General features: G+C 35.1%; 1 protein-coding gene across 1 annotated transcript; it reads left to right on the forward strand.

Moving 5' to 3' along the window:
- The first annotated feature begins 1092 nt into the window (after positions 1 to 1092).
- On the forward strand, positions 1093 to 10758 carry LOC142105767 (interleukin-21-like). The gene is made up of 5 exons (XM_075189521.1): positions 1093 to 1280; positions 1376 to 1411; positions 6790 to 6924; positions 8974 to 9051; positions 9157 to 10758. The coding sequence occupies exons 1-5, from the start codon at positions 1146 to 1148 to the stop codon at positions 9175 to 9177; spliced, it is 405 nt and encodes a 134-aa protein (XP_075045622.1). The 5' UTR covers positions 1093 to 1145; the 3' UTR covers positions 9178 to 10758.
- The last annotated feature ends 1048 nt before the right edge of the window (positions 10759 to 11806 follow it).

Genomic DNA, 11806 nt, shown 5'->3' on the forward strand with positions numbered 1-11806 from the left:
GGTAATGTAGGTAGAGATAGGCAACGCAAACGCCAACGCGCGTTTCGCTTAGTACGCTTTTTGAAGGCACTTTTTTTTACCATTGTTATGTTTAAGGTTGACTACTTTGGGGCATATTTAATTGTTGGCGTTACTGCCTAAAGTAACGTGGCGTGCGCACTATTACCGTCATTACGGTAATAACGCACATAAATACCGTTATTACGGTACTTTTCTCGCTGGATTTCAGCTCGCGGCTCAGGGAGCTGCGAGCTGAAATCCGGCTTAGTATTACCGTAATAACGGTAATACTTTTTATGCGTCGGAAACCGCCAACAATTGAATATGCCCCTTAGTTTGTGTATTTGGTTTACATAGCTATTAGATATGACAATCTCATTAATTATTTTCCCTTAGCTAATAACGATATCTGTTTATAAAAATAAAAAAGCTAAAGGAGTGAATGTACTGTACATTAGGCCAACAGGCACAAAGTTGGCAGACAAAAATTGAGATTAGCAGACAGGGCAGATAGTATAAAGATTGAAATAAGACTGTATTATGTAGATATATTGCAGGGTTGTTATATTCATTTTTTTGGGAACTAAGCTGCTAATTGAACCAGTGTTAATGGTCTCTGAACTCTAGCCTTGATCATACTGAAAAATGAAAGTTTCATTTTATGGCATTCTCTGAACACTTAAACCAGTACATTTAGAAATGCTGTGTAATATGGGACTATTAATAATAGTACTAATAATCAGAACCTAAGATATTCAATATATGATGATAAAAAGTGTCTACCTCAAATATGTGTAATGGAGATTAAAATGCCAACAGACCATTGTTCACCTGCCCACACCTGGGTAAGGTGAATTTCTTTGCTTATGTTATTAGTTGGAATTCACAAGCAGTATACTTTTCCCCTGCCCATTGGGCAGATTTTCACTGACATCTATCCCCTCCTACCACCCCCGTATAACAACAGACGTACACCTAGCCAGCGGAAAAGAAAAAAGATTAGTCATTCATCCATTCTGCAAAGCTTTCCACGAGAAATGGGTGGGATCTGTCATTTTGGCAATAACAAATAAATTGGTAAGTTGTCGATCTGAAATCATTCAACGTTTTTAATTCAGTGAGCAACAGAACAATTTTGAAAGAAAATGGGGAAAGTGCTACTGTATTGTATGAGTCTTCTGGCATTAACTGCTCTTTTACATGCAGCTTTACCAAACAGTAGACGATGTCAAGAATTGCTCAAAGCTGCCAGACAGATCATTCAACATGCAAATAAAACTGTAAGTATAAATGTAAAAATAGCAAAATAACTGTTACTGCTAGATTTTAATTAGCAAACAAAATCTAATGGCACTTTATGTTTCTATTTTTCTAGCACCCTCATTCTCTTCATGTTCCAATGGAAGTAAAGGTAAGAGATATTTAAATATAAACTTTTATTGGTAATTATTTAGTTCTTTACCTAAATTTAAATTATTCAAAAACAAAGTAGCATATCAAAATTCACAGGTCGCAACAAGAATGCTCAATCGTTGAATTTTTAAACATTATATGATATTCCATAATTGCATAACATTCGATATTTACATATTTTAGAATATGTATTTCATTTTCAAACAATTCTCAAACAAATGCTAACATATGAGTCACAGTCAAAAGCTGTCACCCACATACACTGCTAAAAGTGTTATGATTAGAGCAAGTCAAAGGTCAATGTCCGTCTGTTGTCAAGTTGTGCTTTTGAAGAATAATTTTTAAGATCAATGAGCAGAAAACATATTTTCCTAAAATCCAATATGGCTAGATAATTTGTTCTGTTGAAAAAATTGATATTAAAAGGCCTGTTGGTATTTCACAAAGTGTAATGTTTCAGTTCAACAGTAACAAAATAACCATGTCTCCTGTTGAGTATTCCAGCTATGTTTTCTAAACATAAGTCTACAATTTCAGAAATATGCAATTTGTCAGAGAATCTGCAAGTGATAATAGTGTAATATTACTTTCTCTTCCAAATAAACAGAAAAAAGCAATAATCTATCATTTACAACAGGCCCCACAACTTACCTTGTCAAAATAAATTTCCTTAAAAAAAAATTCTGTCACAGACTTTGCCCATAGAAGAATAATGTGCCTCCATACGAGAGAATTTTAATTTAATTAGTGCTTAAAATGATCACAAACAAAACAGAAACGTGTGTAATGAGTAATACAGTTTTGTAGCAGTACACATGCAGTAAACGGGACCACAAACACCACTCATAATCACAAGATCATTCTTTTTTTGTTTCAAAAAGTCAGAGTGAACATACTCAAATAGGATGTCAGAGGCTTACATTAACCACAAAAGATGAAACTCAGTGAGCTAGTGAAAGATTTCATGACTAAACACGCTGATTAGTTGCAGAGCCATTTCTCAGTGTAGAAATTAGTCTAGAAACATGAAAATGATAATTGTAATTAGTTGATTAAAAAAGATTATATATTACTAAAATGTACTTTAATATTGAAAGGCCCAGTGTTACTTTAAAAAAAAAACCCACACAATGCAACTGCTATAAGTACTATATTCTATGAGGGATTATAGACACAAAAGTAGACAAAACCTTGTCATTTGTTCTAAGCTTTGAGATGTGAACAATGCATTTAGTGAGCATTCCTGTAGAATTCTAGTGTATTTTGCTGAGCATTAATGCAGAATGCTGAAGGCAACATTACAATTAATGTGAACCAAAGGGAATTCAGTGCTCGTCATAAAGGGCATGTGCACGGTTTCATTTTAAATTAAATTATTGCTTAGATTATCAGCCTCAAAACGCAATAGGTTTTGAGAAAGTGTGTTAAATGCATAAACTGAATGCACATGTGCAACTAAAGCTACAGTTTACATGGCTTTTGGTTCTAGTAGTAGAGTCACTACATTATGTGATGTTTCTCCTGCAAGCAGTAGCATTGAAATGTGTCAGTACTCAATACATGAATAGAAGTATGTAAATTGGTGACACTTACATGCATATTAATTTTAATACTGTATTTTTCTATTGTAGTGTGTATTCTAGCCGTATGGTATTCTATAATAATATTCTATATAATAGTAAAGTAATAGAATGTAGAGAACGACTATACTTTATCAATCCACATTTTACAGAGATGCTGCGATAAATAGAGTTCTTAGTTTTTGATTGTGGCTGAGGTTTATATTTGCCCTTGCATGTTTTTTGAGACTTCTGTGTGCACAACTATTTTAAGGCATGGACTTCTACCTACTACTCATTGCTTACCATATTTTCCCATCCCATTTCCATGTCAGCGTCACCTACAGTGGCGCACGCAGGGGGGGTTTCTGGTTCTCCAGAAACCCCTCCCCTCCGCGAACCAACGGTACTGTACAGCAGCCGCGGCGCTGTCAAAGAAGCGTCCGCGGCAGTGCTGTATTGTAGTATAATACAGCACTGCCGCGGATGCTGCTTGACAGCGCCGCTGCTGTAGAATTCAGACTCACCGAAATGGAGCTGCTGCTCCCTCTCGCAATATTTTTTTTTTTCCGGGGGGGCGGAAACCCCCCCTTCTAAATCCTGCGTTCGCCCCTGCCCTAATACAAAGCTTATTATAAACCTAAGAGTCTTTCAAAATATGGCCATTCAAATACAGTTGTTTGTTTCTTCTGCTATGCATCTTGGAGTACACAGATGCTAAATTAACCAAGGCGGATATTTATGAACCACAAACCTGCAGATCTGCAGTTTAAAAGTTGTGTCTTCCTGTTTTCTCATGTGCCAGTTTGTGCATTATAATACCTGGCTTTATGGACATGCCGAGACTAGTGCCGAGATTGTGGGAGCAAATGCTTGCCCATTACAAATGGCAAACATGGCAGATTATGGATAGATTGGAGCTTTCTATAAGGAATGCTGAATAGTTTCACTTGTTTTTTACTCACAATACAGAAAATGTGTCCACCTTTACATGACATAACTAATCATCTGTGTTAACACATATACACTGTATGCTAATATTCCCATACAAATATGTGTGAATTACTAAGTGAAACATCAGAACAAAGAAAAATGCATCCATTTAGGGGGTTCATCCTTGTGTTTCCAAAATGCTCACCTGGTTTACAACATATTCAATAACGTTTAATGGGATACAATACATTGTTGCTTCCATAGTAGAACAGATTATTGTAAATCAGGTGAATATGGGATGGAAATGATGGAACCCAGAATCTCCTCATATGGAAGTATTATGTAGCTGAAAGCCAGTCTCCTCTCTTCTGATCCTGCAGTCAGCACTGGAAGGTCAGGAAAAGATATGTCTTCCTAGGAAAGTCCTCTAAAAAATTTTGTGTCTTTAAAAGGAGGATATATTAGGGTTTGAATAAGTGCAGCTATCATAAATATGTGTAGATAACGTACAAGTACTAGATGTGTAACAAAATAGTACACTTTGCAACAGAAGTTAGGGCATATAGTTATCATAAACATGTGTAGATAACATTCACATAAAGTACTAGATGGGTATCAAAATAGTACACCATGCGACAGAAGACAGAATCTCTAAGCATAAATAGTGGTAATTAATCACTGCCCAGGCCGAAACAATTCCACATGAGTAATTAGATTTGCAAAATTCTCCCAATAAAAATAACTTCAAGCACCAATGTATCAGCATACTATCAAAACAAACTGCTTCTAAGTTGAAACATACCTATGCTGCTAAACAATTTAATGGATTTTAAATATTAAGAATATTTTATTTTTATTATATTTATATTATCTGGAAAACTTCAAATCTCAGGCATTTCAGATAATAGATTACATACCTGTATATACAATTTTTATCAGGTTAATGTGCATGCCATAAAATAATTGTGTCTGCAACATAAATATGTCTCATCCTATTACTTACTACAAAGGATGGATGTGCATCCAAAATGAATGTTAACTGGTGTGTATCATATTGCTGCTGCTTGAACAAATGTACACAACTTGCAAATAGCGCTACTCACTTTCACTGTCTTTGTTACTTGTTATCCTAAAGTGCAATTAGATATACAGATATTGGAAGGACTGTTTCTAGATGGAAAAATGATTTTTCACTTATTTTGTGGTTAATAGTGTTCAGATTGGATCTAATTGACCTTTCTTCTGACCAAACTAAGCTTGCCCATGGATAACGTGTTGTGTATCTATCATCCCTAAGAAACTCAATAGTGTTACAATAGTGTCGTACCACATTGCAGTTGTCGATGGTTCCGTTAGCTCTTTCGTACTTGTTTGCTATCTTTGTGAATCAAGTAGATATTTGCTGTTTCTAGTGGAAATATATACCATGATGCACATATTTTCCATCTCAATTACTGTAAAATAATCTCATGAAACAGAACTTGTGGTTTGCAAGCAGCTTTAGACTTTCTTAGCACCCATTTTCCCCAGAGAATGCAAAGGAAATTACTAAGAGAGTCCACCTGTCAATATTTGCCTGAAAACATAGTGAGATAAGTCTGAAAAATAATGACAATTAAACATAAATAGACACTGTATACTTTGTTTTTTTGCTCAGAGTAAAGTGTTTTCTATATTGTTGGTGCTTAAGGGTCTGTTTTGTGTGGAGTCAAGTTCCCTGAGTTAATATAAAATCTGAATTGTTTCTTTTCTATTGTGTATCATTCTCCTAATACTGAATCCTTCAATGGTCCAGAGTCAGCATCTTGCATACTTCCTATGCTGGCCTGATCAAACACACAGCACTGTTGCCCTCCATGTGAACTTGTCATGCAATGAAAATACCACTGTGTGTTTGTAGGGTTTGGGTTCCTGGTAGTACAGGAATGCAGGAGAACTGCTCTGGACTGTTGATGGTTTCAGGGACCTCAGGGATTTTGGTGTAATTTTGATGTGTTTGTTAGTCACTGTGCAAGACTAAATTTAATGGAGTCATGGTGAAAGCATGCAAAATACACTTCTTTCTTCAGAATAGTTCTGGAGCTCACTTCTCACAGATATTTCCTATTGTGCTTGTTTCTATACATAAAACTGGAAGACACCAACACTACAAGTGATGTATTGTGGTTAGCAAGCTTTGGTGAGAAATGTATGTATTCTTATGGTTTGGTAGGACTTTTTGTTCACTCTTTCAGGTAGTTTCACTGCTCTTTCCACATTGCCTGACTAAAACTGCCAAAGAAAGTCACAGCCATGACGTCATACACAGTAACTGAACCCGCTTTCTCTAGTTAGTCAGCTCAACAGTAAAACTGCATTAGTTCCACCTGCTGTACAAATCTGAAACAGGAAATGTGATAATTTAGCTGAATATGCTCTTAAACATAACACATATGTAAAGGAAAGGTGACTTGCCAGTTACAATAAACAATGGAAATTTAAGCTCTACATTTGTACTAAACCTAATAAGTTGATTTCGCCTAATATGCTATCAACAGAATAAATATTTTATATTTTGTAATATAATGGAACACACTTTAGTAAATACTAAGTCCTGACTGTGGATGCCTTAAGTTGGCTAATTTTGGGGCCACATATGCTGTGATATTGGACCAATTGTCCGTTATATTGTTCTCTTAAGAATGTGCTGACCACTAGAGGACAGATTCTTATCAAAATACAGATATGACATATTTAAACTGAGACTTGCTATCATCTTTTATACATTTATACAGCATAACAGACATAAGAATTGATTTTCCTATCTTGATCTATTATTGTTATTACATAAATAAATGCTGTTTTTAGCATACATAGTAACCCTAGTGTTTTTTCTTATTTTTAGGCGGAATGTCTAGACTCAGCTTTGACATGTTTTAGATCACAAATCCCCAAATTACATGAAGCAACTGGACAAAGCAATGCAAACTTTATTAACACGGTTAGAAAACTGAAGTTGAATCATTCCCATGAGCAAAAGGTAATAAAGAAATATCAATATTGGCATTATAATATGCAATACAAAGATCAATTTATATTCCATTAGTAATTTTAAGAAAACATTAAACCGCACCTGCCACCTATACACAGTGGAGAAGCCTTTTTGTGAACTTCTGAGAATACAGACTATAAATTCACTATGAAACAATGGCATCACTGAAGCCCACCATGACCACTATTGTCTTCATTGCCACTATTCATGGGGCATTTTCATGATTCCTAATTGCCTAATTGGCTGCAATATCATTCTTTTTTTATTCAAGCAATGCAAATGCTGTCTCCACTGTGTATAGGTTCCTTAAGGTATGTATGTGTTATACATATAATGTCATTGATGATACACTTCTACATGCACGATAAGAATGTTTCTCTCTTATTAAACTAGCTGGTATGGTTCTTTTTTCAAAAATCTAACTGTAAGGGCTAGATTTACTAAGCTGCGGGTTTGAAAAAGTGGGGATGTTGCCTATAGCAACCAATCAGATTCTAGCTTTCATTTATTTAGTACCTTCTACAAAATGATAGCTAGAATCTGATTGGTTGCTATAGGCAACATCCCCACTTTTTCAAACCCGCAGCTTAGTAAATCTAGCCCTAAATGTATAGAAAATTACTTTACACTAGAAATCCATTTCAGGTTTAGAATGTTACTGCTCCAAGAGGAAATTTACATTTTAATTTTTTTTACTTGCAGAACTGGCACTAGAATTAAATTGTATGTCTGCTTGTGGTACTTTGCCTTGCCCTGTGTTTAGCTTAAGCAGGTCTCAGAATAGTGATCTATTCCTTACTATGAGGTTCACATTATTTATTTGGTACTTTCTTAAAATACAACTTGTTATGTTTTTAATCTGTCCAGCTTTTGCAGGAAGCGCAGTGAGTACTGATGTGTTCCTCACTGTGATCAATATATCACTACTCTAAAGAGGGAATTTAATTGACCATGAGGTGCCGTCAGACACCGCCTCTCTGTCTGTCTGCTTACATTGCCGGCCAATACAGTAACAAATCTCTGCTCATTTTCTCCTCACATCTCTATGGGATGTAAGGGATGGTGAGTGGAGATTTTAGTAAAAATGGTGCAATGTATCATGGCGGACTATTCCGGAGACACACTGCGGCACCTTACAGCTAATTGAATTCCCCTCTGTGATTGGAGGAAGTTCTAATCACCATTCAGCGAAGGCATTACAGTAAGCTGCAATGGGCAGATGTACAACTACCATAAGATGCCAAGAAGAGACAGACTTTGTATTTGATATAATGAAATCGCAATGCAACCATTTGAGCAAGTAAAGGATGAATGGATATAAACTTTGGTTCTGTTAGAATTTGTCTTGCTCCATTAAGAGCTGCAAATATACAAGATCCAACATAAAACAGCATTTTAGTCATGTAGATTGCAGCACTGATAGTATTTTTAGTGCATTTCCTACATCTGTGATTATAGTAGAAAAACACTAAAGCTGGGTACACACTGCCAAATTTTCCACCAACTTTTTATGCCGATCGATTTAACATTCGATCGATGGTGCAATCGCTCAGTCTATAGACTGCATACACACTGGCCTCGTTTTAGACGATAAAGGGAAGAGCGTCCGTCCCGGTAGCGACTTTTTACACACGCCCCCAATGGAGCCCCAGCTTGAGGAAGTATTGGAAGATTATCGTGGATTGATAATAAATTTATACACACTACACGATGGAACGAAAATACTGAACGGTACGACTAAGTGAGGCAACAAACTACCATTTGGGAAGACTTTCAACCATTGTGTCACTACACACACTAACCCGACTTTCGAACAAGCGGTCATATGTTGGTTGAGGCAATTATTGGACAAAAAACCTGTAGTGTGCACCCACCTTAAGAGAACATCATTGATAGAGCTGTCTTATTTAACATGTATATTTTAGCCTTTTTGCACAGTAATTTTGCCCCTGATAATAATACATTGTTATTTCATTTTAATTATAATGTTTTTTATAGGAAGCAATCAAATAATTCTTGTTTTTTTTTTACTTCAAGGACTGCACCCCTTGTTCTAATTATACCACACATAGGCCGGAGAGATTCATGAAAGAGATGGAGATGTTGTTGCAGCAGGTAAGCTTACAAGGATATTATAGTCAAATATTAAGTTATATTGCCTATTGGTTACTCTATATCATTCAATATCACTTGCTAATATATTTATTCTCTTATTCACAGATTATAAATCTGAAACTGTAAAATCTTCCTGATGATAAACGAGTTCTTACTATCCTCCAGTACCTGCTCATCAACCATTCTGCAAAAGTTTTCCCATGTGTAAAAAAAAAAAAAAAAGTATTTCGTATTTGTGTACTCGTGCAACTGGAAATAAGTCACTGTGCTGTCCAACATAGATCTTCAAGAACTGCTGAACGTTATTCCAGACAGTGCTATCTAGCTACTTGTCCATGGGCTATTGTCCAATGCTTTCTGTAGTCTCCAACATGCCTCAGAACCTCTAAGACTCAGTTTAATTTACTGCATAATACCATAGGCAATGTTCTATGATAGCTTTCAAAATGTGCTTTACCTTTCACTACTCAGCCTGTTAGTTGTTCTTGCTTGTAGGATTTGAAGCAACCATGTCAACATGATCAGTAATGGCTAACAAACAGTCTAAAAATGAGACCTTAGCTACTGGCAGGCATGAAAGGATTTGTTTTCACAAGCCATAAGTTGTGACAGGATATAGATTTTTACATTTTTATAATGCTCGTGGATAAGGAAAATCCATAGTCCTATAACACTATAATATTTAAAGTTTGTATGACCAATACATATTTTGAATATACTTCATCTTTTTTTTTACAATTATTACAGTCTTTCAGACTAGAGATGATTGAAAATTTTAATCTGAAAGTGAGCACATCTTAATATATTATTTGGATTCAAAAGGTTTGAATTGATCAGCAGAAATATCTTATTTAAACCCATCTTGAATTTAATCATTCAAAGCAGTTATGGAACAACAAATATTACGCATGGCCATAATCAGATCAAATGGATTCTGATCACTCATCTCTTTTCCTGAATAATCATTATTTGCAGGCTTTTAAAGTACAGTACATAAATAAAGAATGATGTCAGAAATATGGATAATGTTGACATAGCAAATTCTGACGGCATTTTCAGAGTGATTTTCACCTACAGCAGGAGCAAGGGTTAAAGTTGGGGTAATGTATGCTCTTGAGAATTAAGCCCTTAGATCTTAATTTGCATACAGTAAAAGTTTATATCTTATTCTCGCCTAAGATATGTATAGTATGAGCCGCTTTCAGTGCTTGGACACACCACTAATAGTTATCTGAATAGGGACTTAGAACAGTTAATCTTTAATTGTTGCTAATTATTTAAGGATGCCTAAATAATGTCAACATTGCCTGATTTGTGACACATTTCTTTATTTTTATTCTCCAGTATCTGGTAACAGTTTCTTTTCCAATTTTGTAGGAAACACAGACATATTTATGGTTTATTAAAATATTTATATTATTTAATCTAAGTTATTTGATGAAGTTTAATTTACTTTGGAATAATATTTAAAGCTTGTTAGAGCCATGCTTTCTTGGTCACTCTTATTTTATATTTGTGTATTCAATGCATTAATTGCAAACAAACTGAATGTTCTCAAGTTTTGCCAGGATCACCCTGTTTGACATATGTTGTAATTGTGTTATAAAAATAGAAAACTACAGACAAGAGGCTAGATTTACTAAGCTGCGGGTTTGAAAAAGTAGGGATGTTGCCTATAGCAACCAATCAGATTCTAGCTGTCATTTTGTAGAAAGTACTAAATAAATGAAAGCTAGAATCTGATTGGTTGCTATAGGCAACATCCCCACTTTTTCAAACCCGCAGCTTAGTAAATCTAACCCTAGGTGTCAAGATAAAATGAGATGTGAAAAAATAATGGGCTTAGAAATGCATTAGTCTGAAATCTCATATGAAAATTACCAGTATAGACACTTAAATTTGCATACTAAAAATGTAGACTAAAAATTAACATATTGTTATACAGAGATAATTATTACAGGGAACTCTGGTTCTTATTCTGACGGAGATAAGGAAAAGTTAAAATTATGGTTTTAACTGTTGTTAACCAGTTGTTGGGCCTATCTCCATTATAACCTAGAGACTGTATATTATTGAGAGAGTCCTTATATTGTGGGAAAAATTCTTCTATACAATTTTCTCTTCCTCCTATGGAGGCTAATAAATGGAAATACAGAAGTTTGTACCTATTTATAAATTATAATTACTGACATTTTAAATGTGTATATGGACCCCTGAGAACTAGAAAATGTATTGATTCAATTGTATTGTTTTGAGACTTGTCTTTTTGATAACTCATTAAACAAAGTATATTTTTACTCTGGTGTTTGATTGATTTTTTGTTTATCTCACAACTATGTGACCAATTATTGCTGTTCACGATCCCTCATTACTCCTCAATAGTTTTGGTCACCACAGACTGCAAAACTTGTTGCAGGAAGATGTAACACATGAATGATTGCAGGTGACACAGCAGAACCCAAGTTGCAATATCTTTCATGTGGGTTCAACTAGCTCCCGAAATATATCCAGACCAAACAAAGTAGATCCTGTCTAATATGGCCACCATGTTACTTATAAAAATGGAATGATTATTTATTAACAGTTATTTATATAGTACCTACATATTATGCAGCCCTTTACATAGACTATTTCATCATTTACATATTAGTGCCTTTACCAGTGGAGTTTACAACCTATATTCCCCACCCCACACACACAATGGTTAATTTCAACAGAAGCCAATAATGTCTTTGGAGTTTGGGAGGAATCTGGA

Source organism: Mixophyes fleayi, chromosome 1 (assembly GCF_038048845.1).
Source record: "Mixophyes fleayi isolate aMixFle1 chromosome 1, aMixFle1.hap1, whole genome shotgun sequence".
In the NCBI taxonomy this organism is placed as follows: Eukaryota; Metazoa; Chordata; class Amphibia; order Anura; family Limnodynastidae; genus Mixophyes; species Mixophyes fleayi.

Bases quoted from the DNA above. Each gene is read 5' to 3' on its own strand.
- LOC142105767 (XM_075189521.1), top strand. From the start codon at position 1,146: ATGGGGAAAGTGCTACTGTATTGTATGAGTCTTCTGGCATTAACTGCT. The intron at 6,925-8,973 runs GTAATAAAGAAA...TTTTACTTCAAG, and splicing joins ATCATTCCCATGAGCAAAAG to GACTGCACCCCTTGTTCTAA. The intron at 9,052-9,156 runs GTAAGCTTACAA...TCTTATTCACAG, and splicing joins TGGAGATGTTGTTGCAGCAG to ATTATAAATCTGAAACTGTA.